General features: G+C 45.5%; 1 protein-coding gene across 3 annotated transcripts in view; it reads left to right on the top strand.

Moving 5' to 3' along the window:
• fhod3a (formin homology 2 domain containing 3a) overlaps positions 1-15,830 on the top strand; it is a 53,239-nt gene that overhangs the window by 34,475 nt on the left and 2,934 nt on the right. For 2 of the 3 annotated variants that reach the window (XM_079288034.1, XM_079288032.1), the window contains exons 7-22: positions 291-402; positions 558-652; positions 1,126-1,269; positions 1,447-1,679; positions 4,621-4,680; positions 5,098-5,232; positions 5,937-5,987; positions 7,878-8,095; positions 9,587-9,901; positions 10,552-11,276; positions 11,525-11,665; positions 13,262-13,420; positions 13,534-13,716; positions 14,606-14,725; positions 14,954-15,115; positions 15,552-15,742. In XM_079288034.1, coding sequence (XP_079144160.1) covers positions 291-402; positions 558-652; positions 1,126-1,269; positions 1,447-1,679; positions 4,621-4,680; positions 5,098-5,232; positions 5,937-5,987; positions 7,878-8,095; positions 9,587-9,901; positions 10,552-11,276; positions 11,525-11,665; positions 13,262-13,420; positions 13,534-13,716; positions 14,606-14,725; positions 14,954-15,115; positions 15,552-15,742 — 3,044 coding nt within the window. The remainder of the gene's footprint in view (positions 1-290; positions 403-557; positions 653-1,125; positions 1,270-1,446; positions 1,680-4,620; positions 4,681-5,097; positions 5,233-5,936; positions 5,988-7,877; positions 8,096-9,586; positions 9,902-10,551; positions 11,277-11,524; positions 11,666-13,261; positions 13,421-13,533; positions 13,717-14,605; positions 14,726-14,953; positions 15,116-15,551; positions 15,743-15,830) is intronic. The other variant, XM_079288033.1, reaches the window with a different exon arrangement.

Genomic DNA, 15,830 nt, shown 5'->3' with positions numbered 1-15,830 from the left:
AGTATCAGTTTTGATTACAGTGGCTGAAGCTCAACTATCATCATTGAGACAACATTATTGAGAGATATACATATAAACATAAATAAGGTATACATGAATTTCCTTGTTGCCCATATGCTTAAATCTATATCATGTGAATTTAAACTGTCTTGTCTCGAAGCCCCTAATAAAGAAGGATTTAAAGATATATCATGATGGGAATACAATAGAAAAATATGTTTCCAACATGATGGTCACCATAATATATCCATTGTTTGTGTTGTTTCTGTATCTGTATTCCTCCTCTCTAGTTCCGTCTGGTGGTGAAAACAACTCTGAAGCTGTTGTTAGTGTTTGTTGAGTACTCCGAGTCCAACGCCCCGCTGCTGATAGGAGCCGTCGCCTCTGTGGACACCAAGAGAGGTATTAAATCAGTCAACACGCCACCAGCTGCAGAGGAGCTTGTTCTCACTCATTATGCTGTGTTATTTAACGATTTAGTTTCTGGCCCAGGTTGACATATAAGGAGGTGTGGTTGCATCGAGAGTGACTTTTATTTGCAATGGACTGATTGCCAGGATGCACGCTGTGGTCCAATACTATGGAGATTTTGCACGAGAAGGACGGAGTGGACACAGAGCTGCTGGTCTACGCCATGACCCTCATTAATAAGGTGCCCATGTCTGTAGTGTTTATATACTGAATGTTTATGTACTTTTTTTATTATTATGTACTTATATAACTGTGATATGGACACTGGTATTACAGACCAGACCGGCATCTCGTCATCCAAAAGGCCACACCGTATTTTGGGGGAAAGCTGTCACATTAGATGTCACACATGACATCTATGGGATCTTCAGTTTTCTAATCCCCTCAACAAGTGGCGCAACCTCTGGTCTTTTCTTTCCTTAATTTGTTATTTGTTTCATTTTTTTTAAATAACTTTGTTGTTAAAGATATCCCAGGGTTTCCCCCAACAGTTCTTCAATTGTGCTGTTTCGGGGATTCTCTGCCCCAACTATAATGAAATGACTGTACATGCAACATTGCAATATTTGGGAATTTAGCCACTTAAAATGTTTAAAAGCATTTCAAACCTCAGTTACGCCTTGATGACTTATCCGTCTCCTTTTCTCTTTGCAGACACTTGCAACACTGCCTGATCAGGACTCATTTTACGACATGGTCGATGGTCTGGAGGAACAAGGCATGGACACAGTGACCCAAAGACATCTGGGGCGGAAAGGCACAGATCTGGACTTGGTTGAGCAGCTCAACATCTATGAGGTTTGAGACACACAAAGTCATAAGATCACAAGGAAGAGATTATCAGCTGATATTTATGTTTTGTTTAACATTTCAGCTAGTAAGTGCTGCTTACATTCAGTGAATAGGACTCCATACAGTATTTTTCGTACATTTGCTCCACCGTCACAACTCCCACCCAATCAACTTTTCCTCCAGATGACCCTACGGCATGAAGATGGAGACGATGACAGCCAGCCTCCGCCAACGGGACGCCGGGACCGCCGACGAGTCAGCCTTGGGGGCGGTGACAAAAAGTGTGGCCTGGAGAGAAGGCGGAGCCGCAGGGCCTCTCTTGGGCGAAGCGGTCAGGCCTCCCCCTGCAGCCCGTCCCCGCAGAGAGCCGGCTTCCACCCTTTCAATCGACAGAGAGCTGAGGACACGAGCGGGAGGTGAGAGACTGGGAAAATATGAAGGAGTGTCGGAATTAACAAGTTATAGGGACATTATAAAAAGCGTCATGAAGGTGTTGGTTCTCAGCAGGTGAAAAGAATGATTGGTGCCAAATGTTTTGTTATCCCTTTTGAGTACTGACTGTCTTGTACCAACATTTTCTGCTCCAGAGCACTGTCAGGTTTCCTTCCATCCATGTGAGTTCAAAGGTCTCTTAGAAAGAAGTTCAGCTGCTGACCTCTGTGGCCTTCTGCCGATGGTTTCCTACCCCTGCTCCTCACCTACATGCTGTAACATACTCGTGTGTCTCCTGTTACAATTGAGCACTCTGAGTGGGCTTTTCTTTCTGCATGGAAATACTGGTGCAGACTTGTGCTCCACTTAAAGTGATGAAAAAAACGCTGCACAAGCCTCCAGCGTTTGTGATTCTAATACAAGCTTACACTTTATTAAACCATCACCGGCTTATTTCAGTGCTGTGTATGTATGCACAAAAAGGGGAATTAAAGCCGGCTGTAGCTGCTAGCCTCAGGTAAATCTTTCCTCTTTATGTCCTCAACACGTTGTCTCTTTATCCTGTCAGTTTGTAACGCGCCCGAAACAGATTGTGTGTGTAGGAGTGTGCATTCTAGCACACATTTGTATCTTGAAACGGAAATAGAATTCTCCATAGTTGCGTGTGAATCCACTTGCATATGGTTGATTGAATGAAGTCATGGGTGGAAGTCAGAAACACAAACAAAACTTGAATTGGCCGTCCCATTCGTCGCACACACATGGCTCTGGTCTTGTGGAACAACACCTGGCAGCGCACTCTGACTCGCTGCAACAAGGTTCGTCTGGTTTCACGAGGCAATGCTGTCGGGTGACACTGAACTCAAGTCAGTTCTTCAGCCACGGCTTATTCCCCTCTCAGCATTCCTTTCCCTTTCCATGTCAACAGCTACTTGTGCATGTAAAACTACCTTCCTGGAGACATGGAGTGTGTAATGTGAAACATTCAGCCTCCCCTGTTTCAGTTCTGTGTTTTCTCTTGTCTTAAACCTTTTCTTTTTCTGTCACTTAATTCCTTGTCCATGTCCTTGTCTGTTCTTTTTGAGCATCATAAATGTTTTTTTTGTGGTTCGATTGTGCAGTTGTTCTTATTATTTCCACACATCAATCTCATCGAACCCTCCGTCTCTGCCTTCCTCCTTTTGTTCCCTTCCGTCTGTTCATTTCTTTAAAAGTGTGATGATTTCCATTTGCATGCTTGTCTTATGAATCGCATCATCTCTCCCTCAATCCTCCCCTCCCACCCAACCATCCATTCATCCTTCCCCACCCTGCCTCTACAGAGAGGAAGAATGTGAGGCTGGGATAGAGGAGGAGGAGGAAGAGGAGACTCCAGTGACTGAGTCTGATTCAGATGAGCAGGAGGGGGCTGAGACAGTGTCTAAACTGACCACCCTCAGGTATTTTAGGGCATGGTGGTAACATGTAAATGAAGTAATGACCTGTGGTCTACATAGGCGGTCTGTATATGAAGCCACAAAGCTCTTTCGTTGTCTCTGTTTTCGGTTGGTTTGATCTCCTTGTGGCTTATGTACTTGTTTTAGGCTCCAGTGGGTTCCACATGGTGCTACTTCTCTTTCATTTGCCCAGTTTCGTCCATTTATTCCTCTCAATCCATTCCTTTGTTCCTAGCCCGGCTAGGCACCTTCCAACCGTAGGTCACCGAACATCCGTCCAGTCCATCACCATCACTTCCAGAAAGGAGAATATAAAAGAGGAGGAGCAGAAGAATCGGACTGAACCACCTCCAGCGCCCACCCTCCACTCCCCATCTACTCCCACCTTCTCTCCCCCAGTCTCCTCCCCTCTCAGCCCCCCAGCACAACCCTCCTTCCTGGCCAGCCTGCTGGCCAGGAAGAGGTCCATCGTCACCGTACCGGCTACCAAGGAGGTCAGCCCGCCATCACGCGGCAGCTCCCGTCCCACCCCCGAACGCCTGCCTTACATGCCCCACTCACCCTTCCACCTGTTCTCCTACGACCTCGATGAGGAGCCGTCACCCCCGGCTCCGCCCAAACCCAGCGAGGAGTCGCCCAAAACGACGTCTCCCAGGTTAGCCGGTCAGGAGAACTCAGTCTGCCACGAGTTCAAGAAGCACGGAACACTTCCCTTGCCGGTCTTCGGTGTTCTCTTTCTGGCTTTCACCCTTGCACCAGCTTGGATCTCTTTGCACCACGTTTGTTTTTCCATCACCTCCACTTTTCACCAGTTCTTCTCACTTCTTTGACTGCACTGCTTCACACCTTCAGCCTGTCAACTCTCTTATTATCACCTGTTGTTCCTTCACGTCTCTTTTTCTCAGCTCTGTCAATGCGTGGATAGTTCGCACCTGTTTGCAATCACTGCTTTGTTTCCCAGTGTCACAGCTCTTCCCTTCTTTTCAAGTACAGTACCTATATATCTATACAGTATATCCTCTCTTCTTATGATTATTTAGTGGAACTCCATTTCCATTCACGGTATTACTACGTAAGATTTTTTTCTTGCTGTATTTGGACTGTATTTCCATATGAAGTTATGACAATCCGATATTCAGATGCTGACTCACAGTCCAATAATTGTGCATATTTACACCTTTTCACCTCTGGACAGTTTTAATATTTGCCTGGCTAAATAACTTGTTAACATAAATATGCTTCAGCAAAAGGTATTTTCCGATTCACAGCGGACTGATGGTGACTCCTTGCCTGGAATCTTCCAGAAACATAAGGGAATAAACGACACAGCCGTTATGAATCAATGCCACTCTCGTGTTGCACCAACAGCCTTCCTGTTATGTAACAAGGTGTCACATTCGTTTCTCGCCAGCAGCCTTGGTGTCGTGTAACTGGGTGACTGAAGATGTCACTCACTGTCACCCATTTTCTCACCCCTTCTCTCACCCAGGAATGGAAGTCTCACGTCCTACTCCTCCCTCAGCTCCCCAAGTACGCCCACCAGCTCCAGGTGAAAGGAGAGCACCGACATGTGCCTGCACATATACATGAAATCATCCTTTAAAATACACAGAAATGGTGAAATATTGTGAGAGTAATGTAATATAAGAGGTTAATGCAGAGATCATTTCACTAATTCAGTCGACATCGAGTGTTTTAATAAGGATGGGCAATGTGCTTACAGTGCAATTTATGAGAAATATGCTTAAGCCATATTCCAGTTAATTCATTCATTTAAAAATTGGCAGCGTGCCACAGTTGGTCACCCCAGACCGCAATCTTTCGCACAAGGCTCTTGGAAGAAATGTTTATTATCGCAGTGAAGTGGAGTGCTGAAAAAAAAACCCAAATGGTTCTTGAGAATCACAGCATTGCTGTGCAGTTGTGTAATCAAAAGGTTTTATTCTGCTCTCGCTCTTTCCTTCAGGCCTGCTTTGGGAGGTCTCGTCTCCTCCTCTTACCGACAACACCAGGAATCCCTGGCGGCCGAGCGAGAGCGCCGCCGCGGGGAGAGAGAGGAGAGACTGCAGCGGATAGAGAGAGAGGAGAGGAACAAGCACAGGTGAGGCATCGCTGGCTTGCTTTCTGAAAGAGAGATAAGAGAATGAGAGATTACGTGAAAATCTAATGAATTTAAAGGATTCATCCAACAATTTTGTGTTGTACTTCTTCAAACATGGAGGGCTCACAAGGGACATATGAACCCAAACGAGTATTTCATGAGACCCCATGAGGCTGAGACATTTCTAAACTTTGGTATTTGTACAAATTAAACAAATAAGACATGTTAATTCGTGAGCTTTTGAGCTGCTGGTTAGCAAATACACTATTACCTTTGGACATTGCCAGGCTAGCTGTTCCCCCCTGTTTTCTGGCTTTATGCAAAAAAAACAGGCTCTTGGCTTCAGCAAATATAAGAGCGGTATCAATCTTTTCATCTATTTCTCATACAATTAACACATATCAAGGAAAGAATAATACAGGCATGACTGCATCAAAGTATACAACGTTGATTACATCGTAAAGAGTGTGCAAAATAAGTGCCAAAGATAAATGAAAATATCTGGATTTATTTGATACATTTTTCAAAAGACCAGACAAAACGTGAGAAAAAACATGTAATTATGGGTGACACCTCCCTTGACTGCTTGTGTTTATGATGTGCACACGTGTCATTTGCACACTGGCAGGTCAAAAGAGAACCACACTGGTGGACGTTATGATAAGTATGTTTTAAAATGTACTGTTTGTGTGTGTGTCTCACAGCCGCGGCTATGTGGATAAAATGGAAGAGGCCCGGCTTGCGCGGGAGGAGAGGTAAGTGTGTGCACTAAATCAAAATCACACACGCTGAATATGTTTCAGCCGGTGGTTTGGGACGCTTGGTAATAGTGTAATTGTTTTCAGGTTAAAAAGATTGGGGGTGTACTGAAGCGATTTTCTTTGCTCCGTCTGCCTGTTTTCTGTTTTTTAAGGAGCTGTATTTTAACTGCCGCGCTCTGCCAAGGGCCTGATTGTTTTGGCTGCACGCTGTGAGGAAACCGTATTCCAGCCAATTCAGCCAAAGTGTTATCTCCCCAACCTCTTTAACCTGAAAACAATTACACAATATTATGTACTGCGCTGTTGCTTTTCCTGTATAGGCTCAAACCTCTTTCAACCTAAATTAAAGCACCATTGATATAATAACACACATTGTGAGAGTGGAAAGAAGCAAAGGGTGGCGGTGTAAAAGAGCAGTTTGATTCAACAACAGACGGAGGAAACAAGCACAAGACAGAGGTGGACAGGAAGCCAGAGAGGGAGATGCGCTGCTGAGTGAGCACGTGGGAGATGTATTCCCCGGAGAGGTTGATGTATTCCCCGGAGAGGTTGATGTATTCCCCGGAGAGGTTGATGTATTCCCCGGAGAGGTTGATGTATTCCCCGGAGAGGTTGATGCATTCCCCGGAGAGGTTGATGTATTACGGTGTTATCTACAGTTAGCCCCATGTCGCAAATATTGCCACTGAACACAAGTTGTATTTTAAGCTGGAACTTTGGTTCATGATCAAATAAAATCAACATAATTCATGACAGTCACGTTATTGCATCGTCATTCACGGTATCACTCATGACCGTGTGTCTCCAGGTTTTTAGGTCAATATTTGACAATACAGAGACATGATGGTTGTGCACAGCTCAGCAGACACACACAAACAGCTTATTAAAGAGTCATTTATGGACATTAATTCTTGAAGTGATCTGTTATATTAGAGTGTTTCGCAAACTCAACTCTTTTTATTTTTAAGTATGTAAAGACATGTTCGTATATTGATGGTTTTTGGTCCAAGCTCACAACACACTCACTCGCTCTACTTAAGTCTTAATCACATACACACACACACACACACACACACACACACACACACACACACACACACACACACACACACACACACACACACACACACATTGGTATCCAGTTTCCTCAGACCTCTGAAGTGGCCTGATGCTAATGAACTCTGAACAGAAGCTCTACACATTCATGGTATGGTGGGAAAGAGGAGGGGTTCGAGAAAGAGAGAGCGGGAGCGAGAGAGAGAGAGAGAGAGAGAGAGAGAGAGAGAGAGAGAGAAAGGGTCGACTCAGTGCCCTACATCTTTGTTCTGGCTGGCAGGTTGAGTGGTAAAGTTTGGTAGGGGGAGGAAAGAGAGGAAAGGACGGGAGAGGAAAAAGACAAGGGAGGAGAGCTGATCGAGGCACATCTTGAACAGGTTTACGCTGATTCACTTCTGATGTTTGGCCTTTCAGCAGCCAACATTAACTTCTCCCCATCTCTCCAATTCTTCTCTGCTGTCGTTGCACAGTTGGACTGCTGGTGATAGCCGAGCGTTCAGCTAGATATTGGAGGAGAGGAGAGGAGAGGAGAGCAGGATGGTGAAACTCTTGACTGCAGCGAATAAGTGATTGAATGCTTTGTTGACGATAAATGGGGCGAGGTAGAGGACTGAGGTGGGCTTATAGAGTTGTTGTTAAGGCAACCATAGAAGCTCGACGTTTGTCATGAATTCAAGGAAACAGGCTGAGTGGTTACTAGTTCAGTGTATGGCAATATAGATGGCAAAGACCCGCACAGCACTGCTGAGAGAGGCAAGACAGAAGGTGCGTTGTCTTGAACTCTATTTTTGCCGCCTCTGATTGTCCCTCTCGCTCCTTCTCCCTCAGGTATAAGAACGTAGAGCGTCTGGCGTCGGAGGAGTACGAGAGGGAGCACGTACGGGTATCGAGGACTCGCCCCGACCTCAACCTCACCTTTGAACCGGCGGAGGCCTGGCCCTCGTCATCGCGCAGCAGCACCCCGTCCTCCTTCGCCTCCCAGGAGGACGCAAAGGCTGACCTCGAAGCCGAGACCCCCGCCACCCCCTACACGCCCTCTGAGACCGGTAGGACATCTGAGAACACCGTTTGATGGAGTAGCTGTCATATGTCAACGCAGTGGCTAAGAACATGGTGTCTCTGTGGGGATACGAGTGATTAACAAGTCAAAAATGCTTAGATCTCTTCTGTTTGTTTCAAGGACTTAATTACAATTCTGTAGCCAAATGCTACCTCTTAAGTTTTGTGTTAGAATATAAGATAGCATTCAATATAATACGGCTCCTAGGATTGTGATTGTTTCTCCTGCTGGCACTGTTACAATAATTGCAGCCGCAAACTAACATACACTTCGAACAGCTAGTAGTAGTTTGTAGTTTTATGAAACAGCAGCAGACAACAGCAGGGCACAGTAAAGAGAGTTGGTTGCCTTGCTGAAGAGTTGTAGTTTAAAGAAATGCATAAAATGACCATGTATTGTTTTGTTGAAACACTTGGATGAGCGATTTCTGTCGGCGCTAATAACAATGAGATAAAACTGCTGTAACGATGGATTACATACACGCAGGCAATCTGAATCCAGCGTGAGAATGATGGATCCCACCGCTGACGATGACGGTGGAGATAGGTTTTCATGAAATGTAAATTCGTTGAATGGCTATTGCCGACAAATGACATGACATGACAAAAATAGCATCGAAAAGGTTTGACTTTAAGTTTGTGTGTGTTGAAGACGTAAGAGCATTTATATGACTTTTAATCTGCTGGTTAATACTTATAATTAAAACCAGAAGGTCGGCACTTGAAGCCCCAAAAGTGTGCCCCGAAGTAATCATTCTTAACCTTAAAGTGTTTCAGTTTGCAGCCTGCAATTTAAATTAGCATGCAGGCGTGAGCAAAAGAAGGGGCGACACAGATTGTGGAAAATACTGAGGGAGAGGAGGGGACGCCATCAGGAGGGGGGGAATAAAATAACACACAGAGAGAGGATACGGGTGAAAGGGTAAAATGGGTTTTTGAAAGACCTTTTTTGAAATTGTAATTCCAAAACATCTTGTGTAAGAAAAACAGCCTTGTTTTGGAGCCGAGCGCATGCACGGCCATGAGCTGAGGTACTGTAGCTCACTTAGGTGAGTGTATGAGGCCTCACAGCGTCGTGTTATTCTAACCCTGCGTGCATCACTGCATGGACTGTACTGTGGAGCTACGTGTTTGTGTGTGTTTTGACACAAACAGGAACTTAATTCTTCATTTCCTGTCCATATCCTGGTCCTACAACAACCTGGCTTTCTGTGCCTGCCATATTGTTTACATTGGTATGGGTGTGTGTTTTTGTTTTTCTTATCATAGTGTGTGTCTGTGTGTGTGTGTGTGTGTGTGTGTGTGTGTGTGTGTGTGTGTGTGTGTGTGTGTGTGTGTGTGTGTGTGTGTGTGTGTTGGTACAGAGGCGTCCCATGTGCAGAAATCAAAGACGGCCAAGTCACATCAGACTGTATTTCACTGCACATAGTAAATGGGCATTTCAAATCATAAAGGAAGACTGTTTTTAATTTTGACAGCAGAGGCTGATGACTCCAGTGCCAGTGTAGAACCAGAGGAGGAAGAAGCCACTGCTGAAGAGGAGGACGAACGGAAAGAGCAGGAAGTACAGGAGGAAGCAGCAACAGAAAAGGAGGAGGAAGGCGAAGAGTTTGAGCAGGAGAAGGAGAAGGAGAAGGAGAAAGAGGAGGCGGAGGAGGAGGAGGACAGCGGCATCCTAAGCGACAAAGAACGGCAGAATGAGGAAGTGAATGAGAAGGACAACTGCTCGGCCTCCAGCATCTCATCGGCCAGCAGCACTTTGGAGAGAGAGGCGAGGGGGAGCAATGACAATGGTGGGTAGTTTTGCACATTTCTAGTTCCAGTCTATTTTTTAAACAGTGAGATGCTTCTAAGGGTTTCATTCAGCTGTCGTTCTCCATTGACATCGATTGTTTAATTATTATTTAAGATCAGGATTCTCAATCTCAACTAATGTGGCACTATTGCCTGTTAAGCTGGATTTTTGTTATAGATAAAAACAACACGTAATCAAAACGTTTTACTTTTTAACACCATTACAGTCAGGTTTAAAGTGGCACTGTGGAACATTTAACGTGGATGTAACACAATCTGTTTTGGTGGGCAATGGTGAATGCAAACCTAACTCGAAGTCAAGACCAAAAGTCTTTTGTGGTCTCAAACGTGTTGTTCGGCCTGTGTGTAAAGCAAGTCGTATCGATTGGTTAATTCAACAATGCTACCGTAGTACAACTCACGACAGCCTCCGTCAGTCGAGCCCTTCTGCCTCCTGAATGCCATCTTCTTTCAAATTGAACACTTCCAGTTTGTGTTGCAGGCTTGAGTTAAACAAATGTAGGTCTCAAGGCCAAACCCAGATTTCCCTGATGACATGGTCAAAGTAACCTTTTTCTATTGTTGACTATTTAAGTGTGCACTCTTTGTTATATCTCTCTCCTCTTAACCCCATCAACCTCCTTCTCAGGCTTTAAGGCGCCAGAGGTGAACGAGCAGTGCAGCAAACTCCTCAACAGCAAGCTCTTCATGCTGAACATGCTGTACTCCCAGAACAAGAAGCCGAGTGATGAGGAGGAGGAAGAAGAGGATGTGGAGAAGGAGAAAGAGAAGGAGAAAGGAGAGGGGGAGGAGGACAAAGAAACTCAGGAGGAGGCCGATGTGCAACAGGCCGACGACCAGGAGAGCGAGCACAAGGCTGACATATCCGCCCTCCACAGGACCATCCGACCGTTCGCCGAGCGGTTTGGAGAGTTGATCAAGGACCTCGGTTCGACTCCCCCGCACCTGGATGTCCCGGCCACTGAGCCCCCTCCTCCCCCTCCTCCCCCACCCAAAAAGGAATCGGACACGATCTGGGACCAGCTGCTGGCCAGCCCTCGAGCGCTGCGCATCGGGGACATCAACTTCACCGACCTGACGGAGGAAGATGACAAAGACATTCTGGACGCTGTTTTGATGGGAGGATGCAGTGACCACCCGCCCCCGCCGCCCCCTCCCCCCTGCCTCCCCTTCCTCCCCCGCTTCCCTCCACCTCCACCCATGCTAGGCAGCTGCCCCCCACCCCCTCCCTTGATTGGGATGATGCCGCCTCCTCAGCCCTCTTCCTTTAGCGCCCTAATTCCAGTGCCTCCTCCCCCGGAGCCGCCACTCTTCAATAAGAAGAAGAAGACGATCAGGCTCTTCTGGAGCGAGGTGAGTCAAGATACGATTACCACTTCCATCAGTCAGGTACAAGTATCACTCTTTTTACTTCGTGGTACACATGATTCATCAAGAAGATGATAAATGAGTGTCTTCTTCTTTAAAGACTCGATTTACCATTAAACATTTTCTTAATCACAGTAACTGAGAGTCTCTCATTCACCTCATTCTTACAGGGAATGGGAGTCTAACGCACGCCTCTACCTAATTCAGTGAATTTTTGCTTTGTTTGTGATCAGGTGCGTCCGACAGATTCTCAGTACCAGGACTACAAACGGTGGGGAGAAACATTCTGGTCCAAACTGGAACCTGTGAAAATTGACACGGCCAAACTGGAACACCTGTTTGAGTCTAAATCAAAGGAAATACCAGTTACAAAGGTAAACAACCAAAGACTTATAATCTCACTGTGTGATACTGAATGTATGACTCGACTCACTTCCTCCTAACTATCAATCACAGAAGTGTCAAAGCGAAGTGCTGTTAGCTTTTTATGTTCATCTTACATCACACATGATGGACTGATCAGTAATTGCGGTTTTGCAAAAAGTTAGAGGATGCATCTTGCAACTGTGGTGCAGCATTTTCAAAATGGAACTTCATGGCCCTTAGACATCACACTTTTTTATTTCCTCTGTGAGTCACCGGTGCCCAAAGGTGTTTGCTACGGTGCCACACCAAATATCGGATATTTTGTGACTAATTAGGGGAAAGACTCTTTCTTTATTTTTACAAACACCTTGCCTCTGCCAGCTACAAAGTTCATGGGTTTGGCGTACATTATTTCCAGCACATGAAAGTTTTGAGGGTTAATCGTGGTCCCGTGTGTTCTGATCCTGATCAAACATGGGAGTTTTGAATCCTTCGTAATTATCACAAAGCCTCTAAATAGGAAAAGTATGGTCTGCTAAAATAGGGGGCTGAAACCAGGCATCTCACACTTTGAACTCCTGATCCACTGATTCAAAACCACAACTCTCGTTGGAGCCGAACCGGTTAGTAACTCACTTCGGCTCGACATCTGGTGCACACATAATGTGACAACGCGATGGTGGTCTGCAGCTGTAGTATCGAAACAGCTCAAGCAAAGCTCTCAGTTAATGAGAGAATCCAGGATTTCGAGGACCACCAGAATATGAAAGCCATCAAAGGTCAGAGCAAACTTAACTGATATTGTTTCAGCAGATTCTCTACTTCAGGGTATGTGGTTTTCATACATTATCCATCAGAATGTTAAGTATGTGTTTTCATCAATTTCACGTAGGTTTTCACCTGAGTGGTTGCTATAATTATATATTTTTGCTATTTTTCAAAGTTTGCTCTTTTTGTTCTCTTGCCAGTTTTTTACAGGTTCTGATTAATCAGATTCCTAACATTAATATAAATAGTATTCCACACAATGGTTCAAATCCAATCAACCTCCTCATCAACAACAACTATGTCAATGTATTTCTATAAGGTACTCAAATGTAAATATTAAATACAACAGTTAGATATAAATATTTTGATCCCTAAAAGGTGTTCTTTAAAATTTACACATCACAACAGCATACAGTGTAAGATGCTACAACTCAATAGTGCTGGACTTGTACTGTAGTATAAAACTTCCTATCGGCAGCTCTTAGCACCTACTCTTTAACACTTTTATGTGCTGACACATATTACGACTTCCTTCCATTTATAGCCTTTAATGGCCTCAAGTGCTGGTGAGGTCATTTGTTCACATACAGTGACAACATGACTGCAGACTTGTGCAAACCACCCACATCAACACACACATATGGACTGAACTGCAACACTATTTCCTGTTCCTGCTCACCATATGATTCCCGCAGCTGCAGTCAATGTAACCCGAGTGACGATCCCTTTAATCCTCACCTGTAACTTAGACCACACCGGGGAAAGAGCCGGAGAGAGGGGCGAAGGGAGAGAGGGGGGGACCCAGCTGTGACGCTCTTTGTATTTCTGTGTACTAGAAAACAGCAGCAGACGGCAAGCGTCAGGAGATCATTGTTTTGGATTCCAAGAGGAGCAACGCCATCAACATCGGTCTGACGGTGCTGCCTCCGCCTCGCACAATCAAGACGGCCATCCTCAACTTTGACGAGTACGCGCTTAACAAGGAGGGCATAGAGGTGAACGATGCAGACGATGGAGATGAAGGAAGGAAGCGAAACACATCCTCAAACCCTTTGTCTTGTACATGACACCTTCTCCCGCTCTGTGTTCGCCCCCCCCCCCCCCCCAGAAAATCCTGACGATGATCCCCACGGAGGAGGAGAAGCAGAAGATCCAGGAGGCCCAGCTGGCCAACCCCGATGTCCCGCTGGGTTCAGCAGAGCAGTTCCTCCTCACGCTATCCTCCATCAGCGAGCTCTCTGCTAGACTCCAACTCTGGGCCTTCAAGATGGACTACGAGGCAACCCAGAAGGTCTGTAAAAACAGACCATCTACAGACCTTCTGTTGTGATTGAATAAAACTATAAGAATTTAAAAAGAAGAAAAGGTAGATACTTTTAATGAGAATGCTAACGAGAGAAGGCCAGATCAAACTCACATTTAAAGTCATAATGAGCGAGTGAATGTTGTTTTATTGAAGCAGAAACAGACACATGACAAAGCCAACTCTAAAGGTTTGAGAAAATGTGCACAGCACGTGTGCATTTGTCCGTGCGTGTGTGTGACTGATTCCTCTTGTGCCGTGTCAGTATCAACATCCGTTTTAGTACAACATCCGCAAAGCATCAACATCGTTACGTCATCACAAAATATGCACGCTTATTAGTGGCACCTCGTCGTCCTCTGGCACAGGATGTTTTACTCGGGCAAAGAATGCATCCAGGAGGAGAAGTTCAAAGTCAAAACCCGGAGAACGAAATACACGCCACCCGTCCGTTGTTGTGATGTCAATTTTACTGCTTTCCGCAGGATGCAGTTGTCTTTAATCTTCACGAAAGGCAAGACTCCTGACAGAGCGGCGTTCCCCCGACTTGACTCTGTTGCGACGGTGCGGTTGTGGGAGGCTTAATGGAGGGCAACATACCGTGCAGGCACACAAAACACATGCACGCCAGAAAAAAACCTGCTGCACAAAAACAAACCCTCCGTGTAATCAGACGCACGTTTTATAGCGAAGGCTGACCGAGGCAGCAACCTTTACAACCACCCGTCGTGACCGCAAACAAGCGAGACGAGGTGCACCTGTTCTCTGCTTTTATAACTGTGGACCAAAGAAACACATGTTTTTTTGGGAGCCTTATTAATTGACTCAGCTAATGACGTGTTGCGCACGTGTGTGTGTGTGTTTTCCTCCCGCTCAGGAAGTGGCAGAGCCGCTGCAGGATCTGAAAGAGGGCATGGAACAGCTGGAGAAGAACAAGACCCTCCGCTACATCCTCTCCACACTGCTCTCTATGGGAAACTTTCTCAATGGCGCCAATGTGAGTCATGACCATTACAGCTTCATCACACCGCGGCACAATGACAAGCTACTTTTGTAGAGGTAGTTTGTAGCAATTGTAGAGAGAGTCAGTTGTTTTAATGGCGTGTATATTTTCTCAGCCTGTATTTTCTAGATAACAAATTAAATCGCATCACATTTTGGTGACCTTGTAGTCCAGAATTATTCTTTGCTCATGAGGTCTTTGGTTGTATGTCCACGTGTCCAGGCGAAAGGCTTCGAGTTGACGTACTTGGAGAAGGTTCCAGAGGTCAAGGACACGGTTCATAAGCAGTCTCTGCTGCATCACGCCTGCTCTGTGGTGGTGGAGAACTTCCCTCAGAGCACCGACCTCTACTCCGAGATCGGAGCCATCACGCGATCTGCAAAAGTACGCGTCGCACTCACGAACGGAAAGCTTGAAGACATTGTATACCTACAGTGTAAAACATTTGGCCCTGCCCCTGCCGTCTCCAAAATGATTGAATTCAACTTGAGTTATTTGTTCAATCAGGAACAGTCACGGTACAGACACATTGATCAGCTGATCATGCTTGAACACACTGAATTGGTCTGAAAATGAAAAGTTGAAGTGTCTTGAAATGATGGATAATAGATGAGCATTAAGTTATTGATGGAGGATGTGGTGAGTCCACTGAATTCCTGTAAGATGTTCTGCAGTGTAGCTGAATGACATTGATCTCTTCACAAGATTGAAGCAATACAGTCACCAAGAGGACTTCCAACATGTTTTGGATGCAACTTTTTTTTTTTAAACTACCTTCCCTCTTCAAGTCCCTTATTTGTGTCAACATCTGTCCTGTCAGGTGGACTTTGACCAGCTGCAGGAGAACCTGTGTCAGATGGAGCGGCGCTGCAAAGCCTCCTGGGACCACCTGAAGGTGATCGCCAAGCATGAGATGAAGCCCCAGCTGAAGCAGAAGATGTCTGACTTCCTCAAAGACTGTGCTGAGAGGATTATCATCCTCAAGATTGTTCACCGCAGGATCATCAACAGGTAGTTCCCCTTCCAATGATCTCTTGTACGGTTTATTGTATGTCTAATGACACCAAAATGTTGATAACTCAGTAAGAAATAGAGACTG

The sequence above is a fragment of the Melanostigma gelatinosum genome, assembly GCF_949748355.1.
Source record: "Melanostigma gelatinosum genome assembly, chromosome: 17".
NCBI lineage: Eukaryota > Metazoa > Chordata > Actinopteri > Perciformes > Zoarcidae > Melanostigma > Melanostigma gelatinosum.
Note: the sequence above shows the minus strand (reverse complement) of the source record. Positions and strands in the feature narration are given on the sequence as shown.